Source organism: Lucilia cuprina, chromosome 3 (genome assembly GCF_022045245.1).
Source record: "Lucilia cuprina isolate Lc7/37 chromosome 3, ASM2204524v1, whole genome shotgun sequence".
In the NCBI taxonomy this organism is placed as follows: domain Eukaryota; kingdom Metazoa; phylum Arthropoda; class Insecta; order Diptera; family Calliphoridae; genus Lucilia; species Lucilia cuprina.
Genome location: NC_060951.1, coordinates 62,487,817 through 62,509,501, shown reverse-complemented (window position 1 = coordinate 62,509,501; position 21,685 = coordinate 62,487,817). Strand labels below are relative to the sequence as shown.

Sequence of the window (21,685 nt, the reverse complement as noted above, 5' to 3'; positions counted from 1 at the left end):
AGCTCATTCAGACCAAACGAAATTAAATGATTTTGTCTGAAATCGACTAAAAAATTTTAAGGCAGTTTTTCCTAATTAAATATTACTCCATATATCTAAAATTAAAAATACCAAAAAAATATAAAATTTCGTGTTTTTGTAACTTGTGCATTATTTTTGAAAATTTTCAGTCAGTCGAAATTAATAATAATGTCCCTATAGTTAAACTAAAGAATAAAAAATTAGAAGAAATATCATCAATTATGTTGATTATCTAAAATAAATAATTTTGACGATTTCCAAAATTCAATTTACTATTTTGACGATTTTATTATCGAAATTTTACGATTTTTTGCACCTAAATGATCTGGCAACTATGGCTGCTAGAGTATTTTTTTTCGCGCCAGCTTGTTTTTTGTGAAAAGTAAACAAAGTGACAAAATATTTTTTATTTCCAATTAAATTTTTTACAAAATAAGAAAAGATATGGACAGAGAATATGAAATTGAACATTTTGGTTTTACCGCAGCACAATCATCTTTAGAAAGTAAGTTTCAAAGCAAGTTGTTTTACATTTTATTAAACATTGTTTTATCAAAAGGAAAATATTTTTTGCAAAAAATCCTACGAAATGCCTTGGATGCTATGCTCAGTAAATTTAATGCCAGCGAAGAGACGAATGAATGCTTGCGCCAAGCCAAGGAAGAAGTTTTCAAAAATATTTGGCTATCCATGAGTGATGATATGGAGGCTGCCAATAATTTAGATAGGAAATATTTTATTATACCAGATCATGTTCTATTGCCACAATACTTCGATCATATTAAATACACTGAAGAAAACGAACAGGAATTAGACAAACAATTGTCGTTGTTAAAGCACAATTTTCTAGAGGTAAGCTAAAATATTATTTAGCTTAAATATTAAATATTTTTAAAGTCTTAATAAAAATTTATTGCTGATAAAAATTATATAAAACTATTTAGAATTCCATAATGCTGGCTTCACTCAAATTGGAAAATTCCCAATATAAAAATTTCTCAACATTCGTCGAAGATGAAATTAAAATACAGCAGCAATTAAAGGAAGCCTTCAATAATGTTAATTTAAATAAAATTTATGAATTAGTCGATAAAACAAACAATTTAAAAACTAATGAAAGTAATTTAGTCGAAAAAACTAAAAATTTACAATTGTGAAAAATATATGTTACAATTTTTTTTTTAATATCGAATCAATTTGTTTTTTCATAACTGAAGTAGTAGTAAATGCTTCTACCAAAATTTATAAACATCGGTCCATATTTACTTTAATGTGTTTTCATTTAAAATGTAATCCACACTTTGAATATAGTCACTGGTGAAGGGTATCATATGGTCGGCAATGTTTGTATATAGATTAAAAAACAATTTTAAAAACAAAGCAAGAAAAAAGCTCTTAAAATTTATACTAAAACACGCACAAACCAAAAACAAAATTTTGAGTGGATTGTCAATACTGTTTTTTATATTATTCGTTTTAACTGAATATACCCCTTGAAAAAATCTAAGAGTATTTATATTTTTTGTGTAATTTATTTGTTTTAGTGAAAAATAATGTAAAGAAAAACTTTTAAAAATAAGCGAAATGTCTTCAAGGAATTTGACAGAAGTTTTTAATATTATGCGAAATAATGCTTCAAAAAACCAAACATTATATTCAGACGACAGAGTAAGTTTAAAAGATGAAAACATATTTTTGCTATCGTATTGATTTATTACTTTTTTTCATTTGACTAAACAATAATTGTAATAAATAAACAAACACCTGTAGAATAATGATGCTGATGCTGAGCTACTCCTTAGAAGATCTGTACATGATGCTGAAGAGGGTTTAGAATTACGTGATGAATACGGCTCCCAACCTACATGGATTGACAAATTGGAAGAGGCTCAATACATTATGTCAAAGTGAGTTTAAAGATAAAACCTATTGGAATGTAGTTTACTTTATACGTTTTTTTCTTTTTTAGAATAAAACCAAAATTAGATGAACTGGGTTCTCTTCATGCGCGCCACTTGTTACGTCCAGCCTTTGATGAGAGCAAAGAAGATGAACTTGAAATGGAGTCATTGAGTCAAGAAATTGCTAAATTAATTACTTCTACACACAGACACATACAGTGTATACGTTCCAGTTTGGGAGTGGGTGGCAAATGGGAGCAACGTTTAACCGCCAATGTTGTCACATATTTAATGCTAAGTCTGCAAGAACTGACCACAAAGTTTCGTTTAAGTCAGAACTCCTACCTCAGGCAATTGAATTCACGGGAGGAACGTTCACAAAAGTTCTTTGATGATTTCACAAACCCCAACGACATGGAAAGAGAGAATTATGTGGACTCGTTCGATAACTTTTTACAACCAGCATCTTCTGGTGCCAATAAATATAATTTTTACGATGACGATGAATTGAAGCAAAACGAATTAGATGAGAACTTTCAACGACCTACGGGAAATCGTTTGACTCAACAACAGCTTTTACTGTTCGAAGAGGAAAACACTCGTTTAGCTTTGCGTAGAGATGAAGAGGTTTCTAAGGTTGTCAAGACAATTTACGATTTAAATGACATTTTTAAGGATCTTAGCCAAATGGTGCAAGAACAAGGCACCATACTTGATCGCATAGATTATTCTATTGAACAGACCCAGTCTCGTGTTTCTGAAGGTTTGCGACAATTACAAAGAGCTGAAATGTATCAACGTAAAAATCGTAAAATGTGTGCAATTTTGGTTTTGGCTGGCATAACATTGTTCATGCTTATTTTGCTTATATTCACAAAATTATAGATGAATAATAATCATTACGCTGGAATTGGTGAACATTATAAAAATATTCCATATCTTGTTTCATTATCTGTATTAAACTTACTGTAAAAATATTTATTATATTTAACTTCAAAATTCACAACTTATAACTAAATTAAAATTTCCACTTGTGTTTTTACATTCTTTCGCTGACGCGTGATGCTACCGAACGTAGATTACCGTATACTTTACTTGGTGGAGATCCCAAAATCAAATTACAAATAGCTCTACGGGCCAATTGAATATTTTGATAACTGCCCAGTATATGAATTTTACTATCGGCTAAAACTATACGTGTTTTTGTAACATTTTCAATGGTAAATTTGGTACGACCACCTTTGCCAGCAAGACGACCAATAGCACGACTCATATGATCACCTCTTAAAGTTTTCACATCCTTTACTTCGAAAGACTCTACGAACAAATCATCCAAACGTAGTAGGGCCAAGGCATCATCAACTTCGAAACCGCAGAGAAAAGCTTTAACAAAATCAGCACCCTTTTGTAGATTCGATATGTCTGGTGTCTCAGGACTAATACGAATTTCGACCTAAAAAAAAGGTATTGATTTCTACAATTTTGCTTTTGGTTAAATAATAGGATTGGACGGTCATCATTGGTTAAAAACGTAAATAACTCTTCAATTAAATTTTAACATTAATTAAATTTTCTGTTGAACCTCCAGTACGGTTAGTACAACTTTTTACTTTGTTTTTTTTTTTTTTTTTTTAATGTAAACAATATTTAGTTACCTGTTTGGCTTTCATATTAAAACGTATCTGTAACTTCATGTGTTCCACAATGGGTGTAAAAATTTTCATCCAGTGTTCTTTTAGTGATGAATATCTAAAATTTCAGAATTTGTAGAAAGTTTTAAAGTATACAAAAATATTCCTTACCTATGTGGAGGCACTGCAATTTTACGCATTTCACTTTTAACTCGCTTCGCTTTGGGAGGTAGACTTTTACGAACGGCTCCTTCAATGCCTGTTGTTTCGTCAACTTGCATTTCACTGTCATCGTTAAGGGAACGCTTTTTGGCTGTGCGAGTTGGTAAAATATCATCAACTTTTATGTTTTCTACTTCCATTTTGTACTAATTATTGTGAAAAATTTTAATAAAATTGAAAAAAATTAAGCTGGTTGAAGAAAATCGACGAAATATCAACACATGTGGTTTTTTGTTGGAAAAGAGAGCTGTCAAAACAAATACAAACGTCAATCGGAGAGTATTTTAAGATGCTGCCATATCATATAAATTTTATATGATTTTTACAGGGTGGGGAATACTATATAAAATAGATTTTCTAAAGTTGAAAAAAGGTCAACTTTTTTACATTTTGTGGAAGGTCGACTTTCCAACTTTTTTAATATCGATTTTTAGTTTTTTATAATTTTCAAATTGGTGACTTTACAATATTTAAATATCGTTCTTTCGAATTTATCTTATTTTGTTAATTTTTAAATTTACTTTTTCAATCTTAGATTTAATGATAAATTTTTGGAGTTTTCTTATAAAATCGACTACAAAAAGTATAGTTCGACAAAAAATAGGTCTCACTATTGAATAATTTATTTGTTTAATAAAAATAAAAAGAGTTGACAGAATCTACATTTAAATAGAAAAATGATGTCAGATAAACGTGCGTTTGCTTTTTAGGTGACGATATGTAAGTGTTCAGTGATATGTAATGATTAGTACAGCTTGCCAGACTTTTTTTCTTTTTGTTTACTTTTACAAAAACAACACACTTTTGTTTGAGAAAAAATTTCAAATATTTAGTTTGAATCAAGCCAAACAATTTTCGCAAATTTATTTAGTTTTAAATATGAGTGATCAAATAATTTTAACAAAAATTGCTAAATTAGCAATTACGCAAGAAATATCGTGTGATAATAAAAATGTAACATTTGAGTGTAAGGGTAAAAAATGGTTACTTTTAGATGGCTACAAGGATGTTGCAAAAAATATATTTCAACTTATACAAAAATGTAAATAAAAAATATATTTATGCAAAATTTTTATTATAATTAAAAAATTAAATTCTAGGTGGCCAACATAGGCCCAAAGATTTTGGATTTGCTTCAACATATGACGGGTATTTTGTGGTTGTCTATAGAAATATTATACGACATAAAAAGGATGATTTCTTTGACCGATTAACGGAGGAGCTCTTTGATACAGTGTATCCGTATTTAAAAAAACCTGCATCTTCCTCATCTGTTATGGAAAATAAGGTTTTAAAAACATACGTGACCACCCGGTTATTTGAAGCTTTACAACTCAAACATACAGAGGTAATGAGACAAGATTTGACAAATGCTACGCAGCGTAGTTTATCACTGCCCTCCAGATTCCTGCCAACTTTATGTGAATATCAGAAAAAAAGTATTTTATGGCTGTTAAAAAGAGAACTAGATCAAGAATCGTTTCCAGACTTCTTTGAAAAACTTACAGCTAAGGACCAGGAAACTACGGTATATAAACATTTATATTCCCGTTATATACTTGCCGAGCCTCCTGATGATTTGGTATTACCACCTGGTGGTATTTTAGCTGATGAAATGGGTTTAGGTAAAACTGTGGAAATGTTGGCATTGATTTTATTAAATTCCTGTCTTGAAATCAACTTATGCCCAGCAATGGAAATGTTCTTTTCGAACACAATGGCAAAACGTAAATGCCTTGATTTTAAATTATTTTGCATTTGCAATTCCAATTCAAAATTAAACACTATACAATGTCAAAAATGCCAATTATGGCAACATCAAGACTGTGTAAATTTCTTTGCTTCTGATATGGACAACGAAGAGGTCAATACGCCATATTTATGTCCCAGCTGCTGGCAGCTTACGGTAAAAGAATATGGTTTGTTGAAAACCAAAGCCACCTTTATAGTTTCACCCAATACCATTAAAATGCAATGGGCTTCGGAAATTAAACGTCATATACAGCCCACTTTAAAAGTTTTTATTTATGAAGGTGTATTATCGGGAAAATGGATAAGTCCTCGGCAGCTGGGAGATTACGATATAGTACTCACGGATTACAATATATTAAGAGGAGACGTTTATTTCACCCAAGATAATGTCAGTGAACGTTCAACGCGCAATAAACCACGTTCTATGCGAGCCAATACACCCATTCTCATGTTGGACTGGTGGAGGGTGCTACTAGATGAAGCTCAAATGGTAGAATCTAAAACCTCAAAGGTTGCTTCCTTAGTTCGAATGATACCCGGTATGCTTTAAGATTATATGTTTATACTTTATACTATTTTTTCTTTTAAATTATCCAACATTAGCCATACATCGTTGGGCTGTTACAGGCACTCCCATACAGAATTCGCTTAACGATTTACAACCTTTACTTCAATTCATTGGATTCGAAGCCGCCAGTGAACCTTACGTCTGGCAACAAATAGTCAATGAGTTCGTGCATCAACATGAGCAACAGCTGGAAAATAGCAATGCCATTGCTCCTACTTGCCCAGCCATGATCGATATTTTACAGAAATGTATGTGGCGTACTTGTAAAACACAGATAGCATCAGAATTAAACATACCACCACAAGAGGAGATTGTACATCGTATACAATTCGATAATCTAGAAAAACTCTTCTATAATGAACAGCATGAAGAATGTCGTAATAAATTCTTAGAAAATGTCCATAAGTACAGTAAGCGAATGACCACAATATCACCACAAGTTATGAATATTGTAAGAGAATTCGTTTTGTATACTGGATTTTATGTATTTTTAATTGTTTTCCCTTTTTCTAGATTTTACAGCCCTTTTTAAAGATCCGTCAAACGTGTTCTATTCCAGTTGTGGTGGCAACTTCTAATGTCAATAGGAATCACAATTTCAATTCTCAGCAACAAAAACAATTTTTGCAACCACAAGAGCTGCACGATTATTTGAAATCAACAAATGAGATTTCTTGCAAATCGGAATTACGGGCCATGGCTTCATCGCATAATGGTAAGTTGCGATGAAAGTTTGATGGTATTTTTAAAATCGTAAGGATTCTAATGAATTTTTGAAAATTTAAAAAATAAGAATTTTATAACTTTATAACTTTATAACATTATAACTTTATAACTTTATAACTTTATAACTTTATAACTTTATAACTTTATAACTTTATAACTTTATAACTTTATAACTTTATAACTTTATAACTTTATAACTTTATAACTTTATAACTTTATAACTTTATAACTTTATAACTTTATAACTTTATAACTTTATAACTTTATAACTTTATAACTTTATAACTTTATAACTTTATAACTTAATAACTTTATAACTTTATAATTATATAACTTTATAACTTTATAACTGTTGGGTAAAGTTTTAATAAAATATTTAATTTTTCACTAAAAATCGAAAAATATATTTTTTATAAATTTTAAAAAATTTTTAAATTTTAATTTAAAAAATTTATTTCAGGTTTAGCTGCTCTATATTTTTTACAAAAAAAGTATGACGAGGCTATCAAAAATTATAAAGCAGTATTAAAACTGGCAAACGATTACAGTGATATGAATATAGCGTAAGTATTTATCAAACTATTCGTATAGAAGACTCTGTTATAATCTTAACCATTTTAAATCTTTACACAGTGTTGACAGCTTATTACAAATACATGCACTGCATAATCTTATGCAAATTAAAATCATACAATCGAATATTTCTAAAATAAATTTGGACAAATATGAAAAACAATATAATCAATTAGAATGGAAGTACTTAAGTGCATATGCCAGTACTTTAACAACGGTTAAAAGTGGCTATGAAGCAGCTTTAGACAAGTTGAGTACAGAGATCTCAGAAAATTTCATAATAACAATGGCTGATGGTCTTGAGACCCTCTCGTCCAATGACGAATCGATTTTATTGCAAAAAATACACGAAGAGTGTTTGCCTAAATTTGGACAAACTAATGTAAAACTTGTCGAGATCCAATCCTCACGTTCTTTATTGTACGTGATACAATTATGGTTTAATAAATTGAGAGATATTTGGAAAACTTTACAAACTGAAATAGAGGATTTGAAATATTTCAGTGAGAATGTACGGGCACGCAATCAAGTAAGTCCAGCTATCTGGAGAAATATTATGCAATTGGTGAATTCTGCTTATGATTGTCATTTAAGTGAAATAAGGGTAAGTTTGCAATAAAATAATTTAAACATATTGCTGAGAAAGGATTTAGAAAAACAAAAAAAGACTCCTAAAAAGAAAATTTTGTGTAAATTATGCTGCATACGTAATTCCATGAATGCTTTCGAATGTCTGTTATTTGATAAAGTTATTGATAAGGAGTCAAATGATACAGAAGGTTTAGAAAATCCTTCCTTTGAAATGTATCTTTGTAAATGTAAGTTTTAGTTATTTTAACAGACATCAGCTAGATAGATGACTATTGTTTTTATATTCAATTACAGTGACATTCCATTTTGTTAAAAATAAACATCGTATATTAACCAATATAATGGAAAGGTGCTGGTTGTATTTGGAAAATATGCAATTGTTTTGTAAACGTTTAATAAAATTTTGGATTGAAATGGAATATACGATTAAGGCTTATGATGAATTGAATATGTGTAAAATGCGCATCACTTTAACCGATGATCCCGAAGATAAATCTATTTTTAAGATAATGGAAAATGAAATTGAAGGACGTTTATTGGAGCAACAAAACGAACTAATGAATGCTCAACATCAATTCACCATAAAATTAGCCCGACTAAGATATATTAAACATTTAGAGGGTAATGATGATCCCGGTCCATGTCCTATATGCCGTTTAACCGAAGATGACAGAGTAAGAGATGATATTTACGAAATTAAGTTTAGTTTAATGTGTGTACATACATATGTATATTTTTAGTATGCTGTTTTGGAATGTGGTCATCATATATGTTTTCCTTGTTTAAAATCGATACGTTTATATGTTAAGGGCAGCCATTTTAAATGTTCAATATGTCGTAATTTACAACAAAATCAAAAGTAATATGAATTACATATATGTTATTAATGTGTCGTTAATATAAACTAATTGTCATTGTAGTTTTATAACTTGCTTTGTAGGATGCACTTATCATATTCTTTAATTTATTTAATTAATATATTTTACCATTTTACCACTCCTTTAGAATATATTACGTAAGTCGCTCCAAAACAAAATCGATTGATAGTGAAACAATAATTAAGGGAAACTATTCATCAAAAATCACCTACATAGTGCGCTTAATTTTGAAATTACAAAGAGAACAAATAGAAGCCTTTCAACAGCAGCAAAATGATTCCAATATTGAAGATGAGGCTAAAGAAAGTAACGTTAAAATATTAATATTTTCACAATGGGAACCAATTATACAAGCAATTGCCCTAGCGCTCAATGAAAATAATATAAAATATCGAGCACAATGTACACCAAAAACAATTGAAGAGTTTAAGGTAATATTGATGTTATACGTTTCACGATTAATATGTTACAAATTAATTGTGTGAAAACTACTATTTAGAATCCAAATCTTGGCATTACATGTCTGCTAATGCCCTTTGTAAGAGGCTCAAAAGGTTTAAATTTAGTTGAAGCAACACATGTTTTCCTAGTGGAACCTATTCTTAATCCAGGCGAAGAATTACAGGCTATAGGACGAGTTCATCGTTTTGGTCAACATAGGTAAATATATATAGAAATAGAAAGGGATTTTATATATCAGATAATCAAAATTGCTAAAATTTTTTCAGACAAACTACTGTACATCGTTTCATTGTACAAGAATCAATCGAGGAAAAGATTTATAATTTTATTATAAATTCCTCTTCTACCTCAAGTGATGCGACTGGTTTACAACGTAAATGGGAATTTGACAATATAACTCTAAAGGATTTTGAAAATTTATTTACTTTAGAAAATGGGGAATGTGATTAAAGAAATGTAAATTTATACATTTTTCATTAAAAACAACAGTATTTTATATTATTTAACTAATTGTTTCCTTTCTTTGGAGATTGATTGATTAATGGATTGTTACCTCATATCAAAGTCCATTAAAGAAAACTACACCTTTTTTCCTACAAAAAATGTATACAAATTTTTTAAGAATAATAAATTATTATAAGAAAATTATTTTTTGTATAGAACAATGATCATAAGGTAATGAAGTATAACAGGTTTTTCATCATTTTAGTTCTATGTATTTTTGTAGAACCTATTTCGTTACCGATAAACAAAAATATTAGTTTTCCATACCTGCACTCTGTTATTGATTACTGCCGGTTCACACAGGGAAACATTTTTTGAGAAACTTTATATTTTTGTGTGTGTGAGAGAAATAAATATCAACCATCTCTCTCTATTATTGATTACTGCCGGTTCACACAGGGAAACATTTTTTGAGAAACTTTATATTTTTGTGTGTGTGAGAGAAAGTTTTGCAGGAAACTTTTGATTTTGCGTAGGAGAGATGTCTGATGTATCTCTCTCGCTTGACGTGCCGGTCACAATAGCCCTCGTCCACACAAGGAAACTTTTGATTTTGTGTGAGAGAGAAAGATAAAGATTATCATTCAGCTTTCTCGCAGTACAGAGTTTTTCGTACTCGGAAACTTGTTTTGTTGTTCTTTCCATTCGTACATCAACAAATCAATTCAATTAATACGTAGTTTCTGAAACAAAGGTTTCTTTGTTTGGACATTAAGACCTGGTTCACACCGAGAAACTTTTTTTAGGAAACTTTTGAATTTTGTATGTGAGAGAAAGAGATATCAACCATCTCATTCTCTCACACACAAACAAAAGTGTGAACCAGATCTAAACTTCAAAAGAGAATTTAGAAAAAGTTTCTCAACAAAAGTTTCCTAGTGTGGATCAGGTCTAAGGAGACTTTAAAAGTGAATTAAGAAAAAGTTTTTCAACTAAATTGTCTGTGTGTGAGTTAAGAAAAAGTTAGGAGTTAAGAAAAAGTCCATATTCGACGCAAGTTATGAAAAGTCGACTTTCCGACTTTTCATTTACGAAATTTCTAATTTCGAAATTTTTGATTTCTGGACTTCTAAGTTCTTTAAGTAGGTAAATTTTCCAATTTTTTTTCTAGAATCAGTTTTCTTATTACAATTCGATACGATTTTGTTTTTTATATAAATTTTTTTCGAGTTCTTTCTACTTTTGTGTATTTTAGTCAAATTTAAAGAAATTATGTAAAGCACTAAAACGAAATGAAAATTCTTGTTTTTTTCTTAGGATTCAGGTTTTTGATGAAATTTAATCGAAGATTATTTCTTAAAAAGTTGTAAAAACACACGTTTTTCAGTTCTAAAGACAAAGGCATTGCATTTTTAGACTAAATATTGAAAAAGAAAGCAAGAACAAAAGTCTAGAAACAACTTTTCATAAATTGCAAAAATACGACTTTTTTATTTCAACTACAGCAAACCTACTGGCAACTCTATTTGAATGTTTTTTTATTTGCAATAATCTGACAGTTTGCAAAGTGTATAATTAAAGTAAATTTTTGTTTCGACTTTTATTTAAGTAAAATTGTGAGAAATATTGTTTAAATTAATAAACTTGATAAATTAACAAACACTAATATGGATGCCGACCAATTGAAACAATTACAGGATAAAAATATACAGAAATTTCCCAAAATATTGGAACAATTCAATAAGGAAGTAAGTATTAGGTAGTTGTTAATAAGTTCTAGAAGAGGGTGGAGAAAACAAAAAGGAATTTAGTCAGTCATATTTATAATTATGTAGTACTAGTAATACTAAATTGGATTAACAAACCACAAAACAATATCTTTTTCTAGAATGCCAATCTTTTCAAATTTGATAAATTTCACAAGAATGACTTGTGGATTACATTGTGGAAAACGGTCTTCAACATATTGAATGATGAGCGTTTGGAGGAGCATCATATATTGTGTTTAAATACGATACGAATTTTATCACGCGACGAAGCGAGTCTTATGAAAAACAACATAGTAGATGACATAGGTTGCCTGCTTAAAATGGCCCATTTGACTATGAGCAGTTCGTTGGTGGGAGAACCGTCACAGGAGCAAGAGTCACCACGTTCGGTTAGTTCATTGGATATTTTGGCGGACTTTAATATGGAGCGTGTGGTTGAGGCTTTGAAATGTCTGTGCAATTTGGTTTTTCAAAATGCTGAGATAAGACGGGATTGTGTAAGACAAAATGTGGCCGATCAAATATTCCATAGATTGTCTTCAACCCTACAGGTGCCCGAAAAAATTGAACTGTTTGATATGAAGTTATTGTTTTTAATAACCGCTCTTGAGACTTCAGTACGTAGTCGTGTGCTGTTTGAGCTTAATGGTTTGACCTATATGACAGAGTTAATGGACGAAAAGCTGCGCAGCACAAAGGAATTCTCCGATGGACAATTGGATGTAATTATTGAAATGCTTAAAGTTATGTTTAATATAACTTCTTGCACGGACAAAAGTCCCAGTGAGAATGAAATACAAAGCCTTCATTTAACAAGTGTAATACGTGATTTATTGTTGCGTTTTGGAGCCATGAGTAATGAACGTGAGCGTCAAGTGGTTTCTCATTCTATAGATCTCCTTACCAATATTTCCAGCAGCTGTCTTAGTGAGCTTATGTTAAAGGTTGATGGGCCCTCGTCATCGTCTGCATCTACGAAAAATTGTCGTATTTTTGAAAACCGTAATGTTACAGCTTTAGATATTATACTCAATTTTCTACTCTACGCCCTTGATGATTTGGAAAAGAATACTTCTTCTAATAAGGAACATGTCCAGCCGGTCTTAACTATTTTAGTGAAATGTGTTTGTAGTAATTCAACTATGCGTCATTATGTGCGTAGTATAGTTTTACCACCTTTAAGAGATGTCTACAAACGTCCGGAGGAAGGTAACGAGTTAAGAAACTATCTTTGTCGCCTCCTCATGAATCCCAACATGGTGGTACGCAACTTGTCCTATGAACTATTGCTTGTTTGCTGTAAGAAAAATCCCAATCGTTTGATAAAACATTTCGGTTATGGCAATATGGCTGGTTTGTTTGCAAATGCTGGCATTTTAGATTGTCGCAAGCCAGACACTAGTGAATATTCTTCGGATAGTGAGGACAGTGATACGGAAGAGTATAAACGCATTAAGAACTCAGTTAATCCAGTCTTAGGTTGCTATATGCCACCGACAACCAATCCATTGGATGGCATGTCGGAAGAACAAAAGGAATATGAAGCCGAAAAGTTGGCTCAATTGGTGGATAAATTACATCGTGGTGGTATTATAAAGCCTTGTCGCATCAACGAAGAAGGTAAACCCGAACCTGTCGATCATATCCTGCAATTACAGCAGGAATTGCCGCAGCAACAGGTACAGCAAAAAGGTAAAGATTAAATTACTAGTAGTTTTAATTAAGTATTATAGTAGATGTAAAAAAATAATTAAGGTTATTTGATAAATATTAAGTTATGGCATAAGAACTTAATTCAGATTGTTCCAGAGATAGATTGTTAGAACATTAATATTTATCAATTTAAATCCTTATATAGTGCAAAGTAGTTAATTTATTCCTATGCAATATGAGCTATTTATTAAAACTATATCTAGTCTTTTGCAAATTCAAACAAACAAAAAAAGTGCATTTTCAAGAAACACATTGTTGTAAACATAAACATAACTATTATAAACAAAATAAATATACGAATACATACATAAAGTTAACGAATATTTACATACATATATTAATTAATCTTAAGAATAAACTAACAACTGTTGCCATTGTGTCAACAAACATAAAAAATCATAATATAAATGTTGTCAATCAAAAAAATAAACATAAATAGTTGCTACAAACAATACGTACGTAACATACATATTTAATACGAAATTTTGTAAATCACTACAGGTTTTACTAACAAATTCTTAAAATATTCAATAATTTCTTTCTAGAACTTTTCAATATGTAACCAAGTGCTTTTTTTTTAATAAAGGGCTTAGTTTTTTTTTAAGTTAATGCAATTATTTTGCTTTAAATGTATAAAAAATAAATGACGAAAATATTTTGTAGTTATCATTCAATACAAAACAAATACCATAATAAATATGTATGTAAAAGCATGAAAAAAAACTTTTTTTAATTTTCTAAATATTTATTGAAAGTTAGTGCATTTAACTTTCAGAACTTTTTTTGTAATAATCCAAAGTTCTAGTTCAAAATTTAAATTTCATGAAGAATGAAATTTTTGTAAAAAAATCCAAATTTTAATATAAATTTTGAAGATTTCCAGAAAAATACGGAAATTACGAAATTTTACTAAAACCCAAGATTTTATTAAAATTAAAATTTTTCCAAAAACATGCACTAAATATCCTAGTCATTGATAAGTCAAAGTATAATTTTAACCCTCATGATAAAGACAATGGACAATGGAGGCCAAATTCCGACTGTGTACCACCTAATTTAAAGGACCACATCAAGTTAAACATTTTAACATATTTTCTTGCATGTCACTGTAATTACGCACAAATTACAAATTATAAACAAAATCGTCGAAGCACTAGTCGGCTGGTAAGTTGTTGTACCAGTTTGACAGGGGCCTTTAGTTCTTTTCGCTGATACAACTAACGTTAAGTTAACAATCTTTGGCCGAGTAAGAATCAAGATGTTTCGTGGTAAAGATAAAATTTGGGGGGGCGAACATGTGTTGGGAACGACGGTTAGTGGTTAATTATGCTGCTCCAGTGTGTGTGTGTAATACTTATTGAAGAATTAATATTAAAAAGCTGTCAAAATGCTGCACTTCGGACTGTAAAGGATTGCATGTATAAAACTCTGAACACCACCAACACGAAGAATCGTTTTTTTTTTTAAATTAAAGGATGTTAATATCATCGGAGGTGTTATCTTAACACAGCTTGATGTTTCTTTAAGATATGTAAGGAAGGACTTTTGTCTATACGAGGAAAACATACTCATGTATCATATTTGAAGTATTTATAGCACAACTGTGATCTGCGCCCGTTCCTAACAAAGGTATACGTTCGCACAACAATTGGATCTCCGCTCTGGAACGACCTAAGATTGTCTACTCAGCAAAAGCTGTATCAACCGAAAGTTTTTTTTCCCAGGGAAGAACATTCAGTTACAGCAACAACAACAAAGGTTTAAGTTAGGTTCTCAATGTTACACATTGCGAATTCAACTGTTTCCTGTTTTACTTTGCTCAATAGACTTATGGACCCATGTTGTTGATTTCTAGGCCTGGATTATTGTATAGTTTTAACAGTTACAATAACAACAAAATCTACAACATTTCTCAAAATATTCATCATTTACCTAAAACAGGATAAACAATAACTTCCTCAACTGCTACTAAGAATGAATCGTACGTTCCCATGACAATTGGATCTCCGCTCCGGAACTACCCGATTCTCAATCAGCTAAAGATTGTCAACTCAGCAACAGCTGTATTAACCGGGGGCAAAATCAGACACTTTAAATCGTTGCACCTCACGATGTATTTATTTAATTGTTCCACAATGTTAGACCTCTTAAGACGAACTGAGGTGCAATAGTTTCTCCAGATCCCCTTACCATAGGATGCGGTATCTCAAAAAATGTATGGATTGATAAATTCTGAGTTTCGGATTTTGACTTTTTTTCAAAATTTGTTAGCCTGTGTAATTAAACACTTATTCTTACTATCCTTTCATTCATAAATAACTATCGGCATGTTACAACAACAACAACAAATTAAAATACTTGCTGATTCATAGACTGGCACAAAAATATGTAGATGTATTTTTATTATTTATACTCAGTGTTTAATATACATAATATTATTACAAAGTTGGGCAGTTTATTTTCTAAAATATATATATATATATATAAGTAAGAGAATGTACTTAAAAAAAAATCTGGTTTATGTTTGTGATGTTTGCTAAACAAACTTCGATATAGGACGACAACGATGCTGTGACTGATGTTTGTGTGTTGTAACGTAATGTTGACTTAGTTGTGGGTCTGGTTGCTGTTGTTGTTGTTGTTGTTGTTGTTGACTCTGTAAAACATAAGAGCTTTTATTATAGTGAACATTTGTTGAGGTTTTACTACGACCCGAACAAGAGTTTGAATTATAGGAATTTCGAAAATGATCACTACTACTGCTGCCATTGCCACTGTTGCCAGAGAGATCTAATTCTGATTTGTGATAATCATGATGTTGACCTTTGCTTAACAATTGAAAATAGATATTTTTAATGGGTGTATTATTGCTGCTGTTGATTGTGGTTGTCAATTTTTTGGGTGTGCTTTTGAAATTATAATTTTTACTATTAGTTTTTTCCTCATTAGAATGCTTTTGTGGCTGCTGCAACTGCTGCTTATGTTGGGAATTTCTAAATGTTTCACGACAAAAACTTTTCACTTCATTTTTATAACGTTCAATTTCATCTTCTATTTTTTTTAAACGTCTTTCATAGCAAATGCGTTCTTCTACTTTCGACGATTCACTACTGGGCGTATTATTTAAGGGTATAACTTCAGATTTGGTTTGACGTATAATATTTTTTGATGTAAATGGTGGTGTGTGTTGAGTTATTTGTTCATTTTCCGGTTTATTTAAAGCTATGGCACTACGATGTAATCGTTTGGTATTACTGCTTTTTTTAAGTGTTTCAGTTTTAGAAAATTCCACTTCATTTGTGGAAAATCTTCTAACATTTATTTCCGCTTGCATTGCACTGGATTCGCCTTCGTTTAAGTGATCTCCAACCATTTGTCTATGTAGAAATTGTTGATGTCCATGTGATTTACTACGTTGTAAATAACGATCATCTCTTATGTGATATTTTGGTTCATTATTTATTGAATCTCCTATATTGTTATTGAGGCTTTTAGTGATTTTCTTTTTAGCTATTGGTGTAGTTTTCTTTAAGGCTTTATTTATGAGATTATTTAGATTACCATTAGCATGGACCATATTGTCTTCTAAATGACTAGTAATAGGCTGCTGTTTGATTTTTGTCGGTTTTTTCTGCTCACATTTATCGTGATTTTGTAAGGATTTGTTGTGTTCTCTATGAATAAATAAAAAAAGGTTTTATTTTCGACTATTAAGTATAATTGTTTGGTTCTTTACCTATTTTTAGTTAAATTTAGAGAATTTTTATTTGTATCTAAGGATTTGTTTTTTTCACCATGTGTTTGCACAATTTCATATAATTTTGATCGATATTCGGGTACCGTTAAGCGCACATCATCCCTAAAGGGTGGCAGTACATCAACATTTAATTCTAGTTCCGGTATGGAGTTTCGAAATCTGTATAAAAGTTATTGAAAGTTTAAGAACTTTGATTTAATAATTGGCCCCTATTCTGCATTTCAATTCGAATCGAAATTTTCTCCGTTTGGCAACTTTGGTATTCTGCATTTCGATTTGACTCTTCGCCACATAAATAACAACTTACAGACAACTTACGATCGTAACGCAAAATACACAATACATAAAACATTGAAACGAAATGGAATTGCTTCTACTTTTTCTTACGATTCAGTATTTTTGTTGGAATACATTTTTTCAATCGTTGCTTAACTGAATGCATCATCGTAATCGAAATGCAGAATAGGGGTGATTATTTTCAACTTACTTTTCCACATACGTATGATTAAGAGCTTGATGGGCGGTCAAACGTCCCATAGGGTCTAATACTAGCAAAGATTTAACCAAATCTAAAGCATCTCCCGTGGCACCACTTAATAACTCATTAAGTGTGGTTTTCCTTAAAGAAAATTTTAAAAATAATTTTATATGTTTTTAAAGAAAACTTCTTAACTTACTTATCCTTTAAAATTTGTTTATTTAATAACACCGAACCAAAGCCCGCGCCTACAGAACGTATATCCTGCTCCGTTATATCCGGCAAGGTATAAACAATTTTCTCAATCTTGTAAAAAAAAAAATAATACGAAAACAAGTTTTAAAGTTTTGTTTTATTTAAAAAAAAAAATGATTTTATTGTTATATACCTGATTTATGGTACTACTGCCTTGAAAGACAGGTTTACCTCGAATCATTTCCGCCAATATACAACCCAAACTCCACATATCAATACCTTTGGTGTATCTATAACATTAAATCTTAATATATATTAAGGTTTTATTGATAATTTTAACTTCTCTAACCTTTTGCTAGCCACTAATATTTCGGGCGCTCGATACCATCTAGTGGCCACATAATCGGTTAATAATAATTCTGCCGGTTTATCACTGCCTATATCATTATGATCGCCACTTAAAGAACGATTTGCCACCGAACGTGCCAAACCAAAATCAGCTAATTTACACCTTTAAACATATTTTTCATAATTTGATTTTGATGACAATATTAAACTTGTGACCTTTAAGATGTTTAAACTTACCTGCATTTGCTATCGATTAACACATTGCTGGGCTTTAAATCTCTATGTATAACATTTCCCGAATGTATATATTTAATGGCATTGATTAGTTGATACATAATATAACGTTTGTGTATATCTTTCAATATGGTCCCTCTTTTAATGATATTATGCAAATCACTTTCCATATATTCAAATATCAAATAAATATCTAAATTATTTGAGGCTCTGAAATGAGAAGGATTATGTATGCAATTTACTATATTTAGGGCGGGTTTCTTACTACTCAGTTAAACTAGGCTTAACTTGCTTTTAGATTAAACTCAAAACAAATTTAAAAAACTAATTATTGCAATTTATGACAACACCGATTAAAATGTCAGTTTAAAAGCTATGAATACAATTGGAAGAAATGTGTCAAACTTTGTCGTTTGAAATATGTTTTTTGGGGACCAAATGGTTTCATGTTATTTATTGGTTATCTGAACGTAAAACGGAATTCTATTATACTAGTTCTTCAAACTATGAGATGAAACATTTATAAAAAAAATGTTGTAGGATATAGAATATGACATTAAACATTTATTATTTCATTATAATTTCAGTCTTTTTGAGCTTTTCAATGTTAAAAAATATTAAAAAATTTTATTTTTGGACCATATATTTTAAATTAAAACACTTTTTTAGAGCATGTTTTCGGTTTCCCTGCTTATAACTTAAGTTTAATCAGTTAAACTAAGATAATAAGGGCGGGTTTTATACTACTCAGTTAAACTAGGCTTAACATCCTGTTAGATTAAACTCAAAACAAATTTAGGCGGAAATTAACAGATGATTGTGTTTTTTGATTTAAGTTCAGTTAACTTTGTTACCAACTATTCACTCAAAAACATTACAATTTACTTAAAATATTAAGTTTTTGTTCTTCCGAAATCATTGTTTTATTGTTTTTGTTAATTGTGTTTTCTTACTTATAACTTAAGTTTAATTGGCCAATAATAGTCAGTTAAACTAAGATAATAAGTAAAGTTACTGTTTACTGAAAAACACAAAACATATATTAAACTATGTTTAAACAAAGAATGTAGATTATATTTATTTAAAAAACCCGCCGTAAGTAACGTTACTGTTTACTGAAAACACAAAACATATATTAAACTAGGTTTAAACAAAGAACGTAAATTATCTTTATCTGAAAAAACCGCCCATATAATGTTAAACTTTTGTATTAGTGAAACTTGTAGAGTCTCCGTTGGTTTTGAATGAAATTCTGTGATATTCAACAATATTTTAGATTTTAGAGATTTTTTTTTATGAAATTCCCAACTTTTTAGTGTTTTTGGTTTTATAATTTTTTAGTGAAATCTTCAGTTTTTAGTGAAATTTGAGATCATTTTAAAAAATTTTGGAATTTTTGGCGAAATGTTGATTTTTTGTGGTGAAACCTGTGATTTTCAATGAAATGTAATTTTTTGGTGAAATTTGTAATTTTTAGTAACATTTTAAAATTTTTGTGAAATGTTAAATTTCTAGTGAAATTTTGGACTTTTTGTGAAATTTAAGATAAAATTAAAAAAAAAGATCTTATAGTAAAATCTGTAACTTATAGAAAAATTTTAATGAATTATTTTATTAAAAACTAAAATTTTTAATGAAATTTACGATTTTCAGTGAAATTACTTTTGGTGATTTCTTCTTTTAAATTTTTGAGAAATATTGAATTTTTAGCGAATTTTTTGACATTTAGTGAAATTTTAAATTATTAATGAGATTCTATTTTTAAAGGAATTTTGGAAAGTTTTGAAGTGAAAATCTGTTTTTTAAGGGAAATCTAAGATTTTTAGTGATTTTTAAAATCTTTTTTTTTCGTTTAAGAGTTTGTGATATATTTGTTATAATTAATAAAAAACTGTAAAAAACTGTAAATAATAGAGAATTATTGAATTTTTAGTGAAATTTTCGATATTTAGTGAAATTTTGAATTATTAATAAGATTCTATTTTTAAAGGAATTTTTGAAGAGAAAATCAGTTTTTAAGGAAAATCTGAGATTTTAAGTTTAAAATTTTTAAAATCTATTTTTTTCTAATTAAGAGTTTTTTTAAATATTTGTTAAATTTAAAAAAAAAACTGTAAATAATATTAAACTTACTTATAAACATTATGCAATTTAACAATATTCGGATGATTACGAAAGGCCTTAAGAAATATAATCTCACGAAATGTACGCTGAGCATCTGTTTCATCACGAAAAGCATCAAAAATCTTTTTTACCGCTATAGTTTCATTAGTGCGTTTATCCAAAGCTTTCCAAACAATACCATATGCTCCCTTGCCCAAACGCTAATAAAGTAATAAAAAAACAATCTGTTTAAAAAAAATCTCTATAAAAGAAAGGTTAATTTAAAAAAAAAATACCTTTTTAATATCAAATATTTTCGATATACCCTCATCGATTTCCGACATCTTATGCTTATCCTGAGCTTTCGTTGTCATGGCGGTAGATTTATGACGATAACAGATTAATGTAACCTATGTAACCTGTTACAGCTAAAAAAGATTTGTAACTATTTGTTGTTGGTAGTTTTTTTGTTTGGAGCACATGCAATTTTTGTGGACAAATTTTTAAATGCAATATTAATAGTTGTTAAATCGATGAAAAAGATAAAGAAAACACTCCACTTTCTTTTACGTTTTTCAACCTAGATTGCAATATTAGCTAGCTGTCACAAATGTAATACAATCGAATACAATTATATACATATGGACAGCTGTATGTTAATATACATATGTATAAGTTCAGTTTATTTTGATTGAAATTTGTTAAATTGTTTTTTGAATTTGTACAATAGAGTTGTAATGGTACCATGTACCAAGACAGATTTCTAAGGAATTAATTCATTAAAAAGCAGTAAAATTCTTTAGATCCTTAAATTACTACTAGCTAATGATTAATAAGAATTTCGTAATGAATCTTTTGTTTTGAATTTAGCTGTTAATTTAAAATTAAATGATATATAATTAAAATGAAAACTAGCAACCGAAGACAGTCTTTAAAATCTCTGCTAACAATTACAACATAAACTTACATTCAATTTATAACGTTATTTTGTTGTAGCTGACACTTCAATATATTTAGTTATTATTTGTAGTTTATATCCTTTATAATATGTTAAATCAAAGACACTTTCCGAAATTTAATACAAAACAAGTTAAGAAATAAACTTTAGTTCAATTAAGAACACGTATGAAAGACGTATGGAGGGATAACAGGCACCTAAACTCACACTATACTAATTATTACAATAAGTTTTAAATTTCGTCGTAAAACTCTTTCTTTAACGGCGAAATTTCTTTTATATTCGTCGTTACTTTAATAAAAAAAAAACTATAAAAAATATATTTTAAAAATAATATGAGGTAGTTGACGTTTATCTGATT

At 29.6% G+C, this 21,685-nt stretch overlaps 6 protein-coding genes across 11 annotated transcripts; 4 read left to right on the top strand and 2 right to left on the bottom strand.

The window, feature by feature from the left end:
• The first annotated feature begins 246 nt into the window (after positions 1-246).
• On the top strand, positions 247-1,217 carry LOC111682965. The gene is made up of 3 exons (XM_023444967.2): positions 247-526; positions 581-873; positions 966-1,217. The coding sequence occupies exons 1-3, from the start codon at positions 466-468 to the stop codon at positions 1,176-1,178; spliced, it is 567 nt and encodes a 188-aa protein (XP_023300735.2). The 5' UTR covers positions 247-465; the 3' UTR covers positions 1,179-1,217.
• Positions 1,218-1,500: 283 nt separating this feature from the next.
• On the top strand, positions 1,501-2,879 carry LOC111682970 (syntaxin-16). Its single transcript, XM_023444971.2, has 3 exons — positions 1,501-1,689; positions 1,792-1,928; positions 1,991-2,879. The coding sequence occupies exons 1-3, from the start codon at positions 1,606-1,608 to the stop codon at positions 2,805-2,807; spliced, it is 1,038 nt and encodes a 345-aa protein (XP_023300739.2). The 5' UTR covers positions 1,501-1,605; the 3' UTR covers positions 2,808-2,879.
• On the bottom strand, positions 2,861-4,029 carry LOC111682971 (RNA-binding protein pno1). Its single transcript, XM_023444973.2, has 3 exons — positions 3,725-4,029; positions 3,578-3,671; positions 2,861-3,375 (listed from the first exon to the last, which is right to left on the bottom strand). The coding sequence occupies exons 1-3, from the start codon at positions 3,913-3,915 to the stop codon at positions 2,962-2,964; spliced, it is 699 nt and encodes a 232-aa protein (XP_023300741.1). The 5' UTR covers positions 3,916-4,029; the 3' UTR covers positions 2,861-2,961.
• Positions 4,030-4,502: 473 nt separating this feature from the next.
• LOC111682976 (E3 ubiquitin-protein ligase SHPRH) lies at positions 4,503-9,826 on the top strand. The gene is made up of 12 exons (XM_046946957.1): positions 4,503-4,817; positions 4,876-6,066; positions 6,131-6,546; positions 6,609-6,810; positions 7,282-7,384; positions 7,455-7,998; positions 8,074-8,212; positions 8,280-8,659; positions 8,726-8,844; positions 8,991-9,294; positions 9,363-9,523; positions 9,592-9,826. Exons 1-12 carry the CDS (start codon positions 4,517-4,519, stop codon positions 9,773-9,775), a joined length of 4,044 nt encoding a protein of 1,347 aa, XP_046802913.1. The 5' UTR covers positions 4,503-4,516; the 3' UTR covers positions 9,776-9,826.
• A 1,499-nt stretch (positions 9,827-11,325) lies between these two features.
• Positions 11,326-13,668, top strand: LOC111682982 (synembryn). Its single transcript, XM_023444986.2, has 2 exons — positions 11,326-11,517; positions 11,658-13,668. The coding sequence occupies exons 1-2, from the start codon at positions 11,437-11,439 to the stop codon at positions 13,239-13,241; spliced, it is 1,665 nt and encodes a 554-aa protein (XP_023300754.1). The 5' UTR covers positions 11,326-11,436; the 3' UTR covers positions 13,242-13,668.
• A 1,924-nt stretch (positions 13,669-15,592) lies between these two features.
• LOC111682964 (mitogen-activated protein kinase 15) lies at positions 15,593-21,685 on the bottom strand. Of its 6 annotated transcripts, none has more exons than XM_046947278.1 (10): positions 21,334-21,685; positions 20,663-20,967; positions 20,397-20,587; positions 18,267-18,473; positions 18,031-18,192; positions 17,875-17,971; positions 17,686-17,792; positions 17,496-17,627; positions 16,988-17,167; positions 15,593-16,925 (listed from the first exon to the last, which is right to left on the bottom strand). In XM_046947278.1, exons 2-10 carry the CDS (start codon positions 20,738-20,740, stop codon positions 15,788-15,790), a joined length of 2,292 nt encoding a protein of 763 aa, XP_046803234.1. In that variant the 5' UTR covers positions 20,741-20,967; positions 21,334-21,685; the 3' UTR covers positions 15,593-15,787. The 6 variants fall into 6 exon arrangements, with proteins under 6 accessions (XP_046803234.1, XP_046803233.1, XP_046803235.1 ...); XM_046947277.1 differs by having other exon boundaries at positions 20,663-20,946; XM_046947279.1 differs by having other exon boundaries at positions 20,663-20,811.

What these genes read in the sequence shown, in the direction of transcription:
- LOC111682965 (XM_023444967.2), top strand. Translation starts at nt 466, where the DNA reads ATGGACAGAGAATATGAAATTGAACATTTTGGTTTTACCGCAGCACAA. An exon ending in AGCACAATCATCTTTAGAAA is followed by an intron (nt 527 to 580) that starts GTAAGTTTCAAA and finishes TTTTATCAAAAG; the next exon opens with GAAAATATTTTTTGCAAAAA. An exon ending in TAAAGCACAATTTTCTAGAG is followed by an intron (nt 874 to 965) that starts GTAAGCTAAAAT and finishes AAAACTATTTAG; the next exon opens with AATTCCATAATGCTGGCTTC.
- LOC111682970 (XM_023444971.2), top strand. Translation starts at nt 1,606, where the DNA reads ATGTCTTCAAGGAATTTGACAGAAGTTTTTAATATTATGCGAAATAAT. An exon ending in CATTATATTCAGACGACAGA is followed by an intron (nt 1,690 to 1,791) that starts GTAAGTTTAAAA and finishes AAACACCTGTAG; the next exon opens with AATAATGATGCTGATGCTGA. An exon ending in GCTCAATACATTATGTCAAA is followed by an intron (nt 1,929 to 1,990) that starts GTGAGTTTAAAG and finishes TTTCTTTTTTAG; the next exon opens with AATAAAACCAAAATTAGATG.
- LOC111682971 (XM_023444973.2), bottom strand. Translation starts at nt 3,915, where the DNA reads ATGGAAGTAGAAAACATAAAAGTTGATGATATTTTACCAACTCGCACA. An exon ending in ATTGCAGTGCCTCCACATAG is followed by an intron (nt 3,672 to 3,724) that starts GTAAGGAATATT and finishes CTGAAATTTTAG; the next exon opens with ATATTCATCACTAAAAGAAC. An exon ending in TTAATATGAAAGCCAAACAG is followed by an intron (nt 3,376 to 3,577) that starts GTAACTAAATAT and finishes CCTTTTTTTTAG; the next exon opens with GTCGAAATTCGTATTAGTCC.
- LOC111682976 (XM_046946957.1), top strand. Translation starts at nt 4,517, where the DNA reads ATGATTAGTACAGCTTGCCAGACTTTTTTTCTTTTTGTTTACTTTTAC. An exon ending in CATGGCTTCATCGCATAATG is followed by an intron (nt 6,811 to 7,281) that starts GTAAGTTGCGAT and finishes AATTTATTTCAG; the next exon opens with GTTTAGCTGCTCTATATTTT. An exon ending in TGAAATGTATCTTTGTAAAT is followed by an intron (nt 8,213 to 8,279) that starts GTAAGTTTTAGT and finishes ATTCAATTACAG; the next exon opens with TGACATTCCATTTTGTTAAA.
- LOC111682982 (XM_023444986.2), top strand. Translation starts at nt 11,437, where the DNA reads ATGGATGCCGACCAATTGAAACAATTACAGGATAAAAATATACAGAAA. An exon ending in TGGAACAATTCAATAAGGAA is followed by an intron (nt 11,518 to 11,657) that starts GTAAGTATTAGG and finishes ATCTTTTTCTAG; the next exon opens with AATGCCAATCTTTTCAAATT.
- LOC111682964 (XM_046947278.1), bottom strand. Translation starts at nt 20,740, where the DNA reads ATGACAACGAAAGCTCAGGATAAGCATAAGATGTCGGAAATCGATGAG. An exon ending in AAATATTTGATATTAAAAAG is followed by an intron (nt 20,588 to 20,662) that starts GTATTTTTTTTT and finishes TTACTTTATTAG; the next exon opens with CGTTTGGGCAAGGGAGCATA. An exon ending in CTAAATTTAACTAAAAATAG is followed by an intron (nt 16,926 to 16,987) that starts GTAAAGAACCAA and finishes ATTTATTCATAG; the next exon opens with AGAACACAACAAATCCTTAC.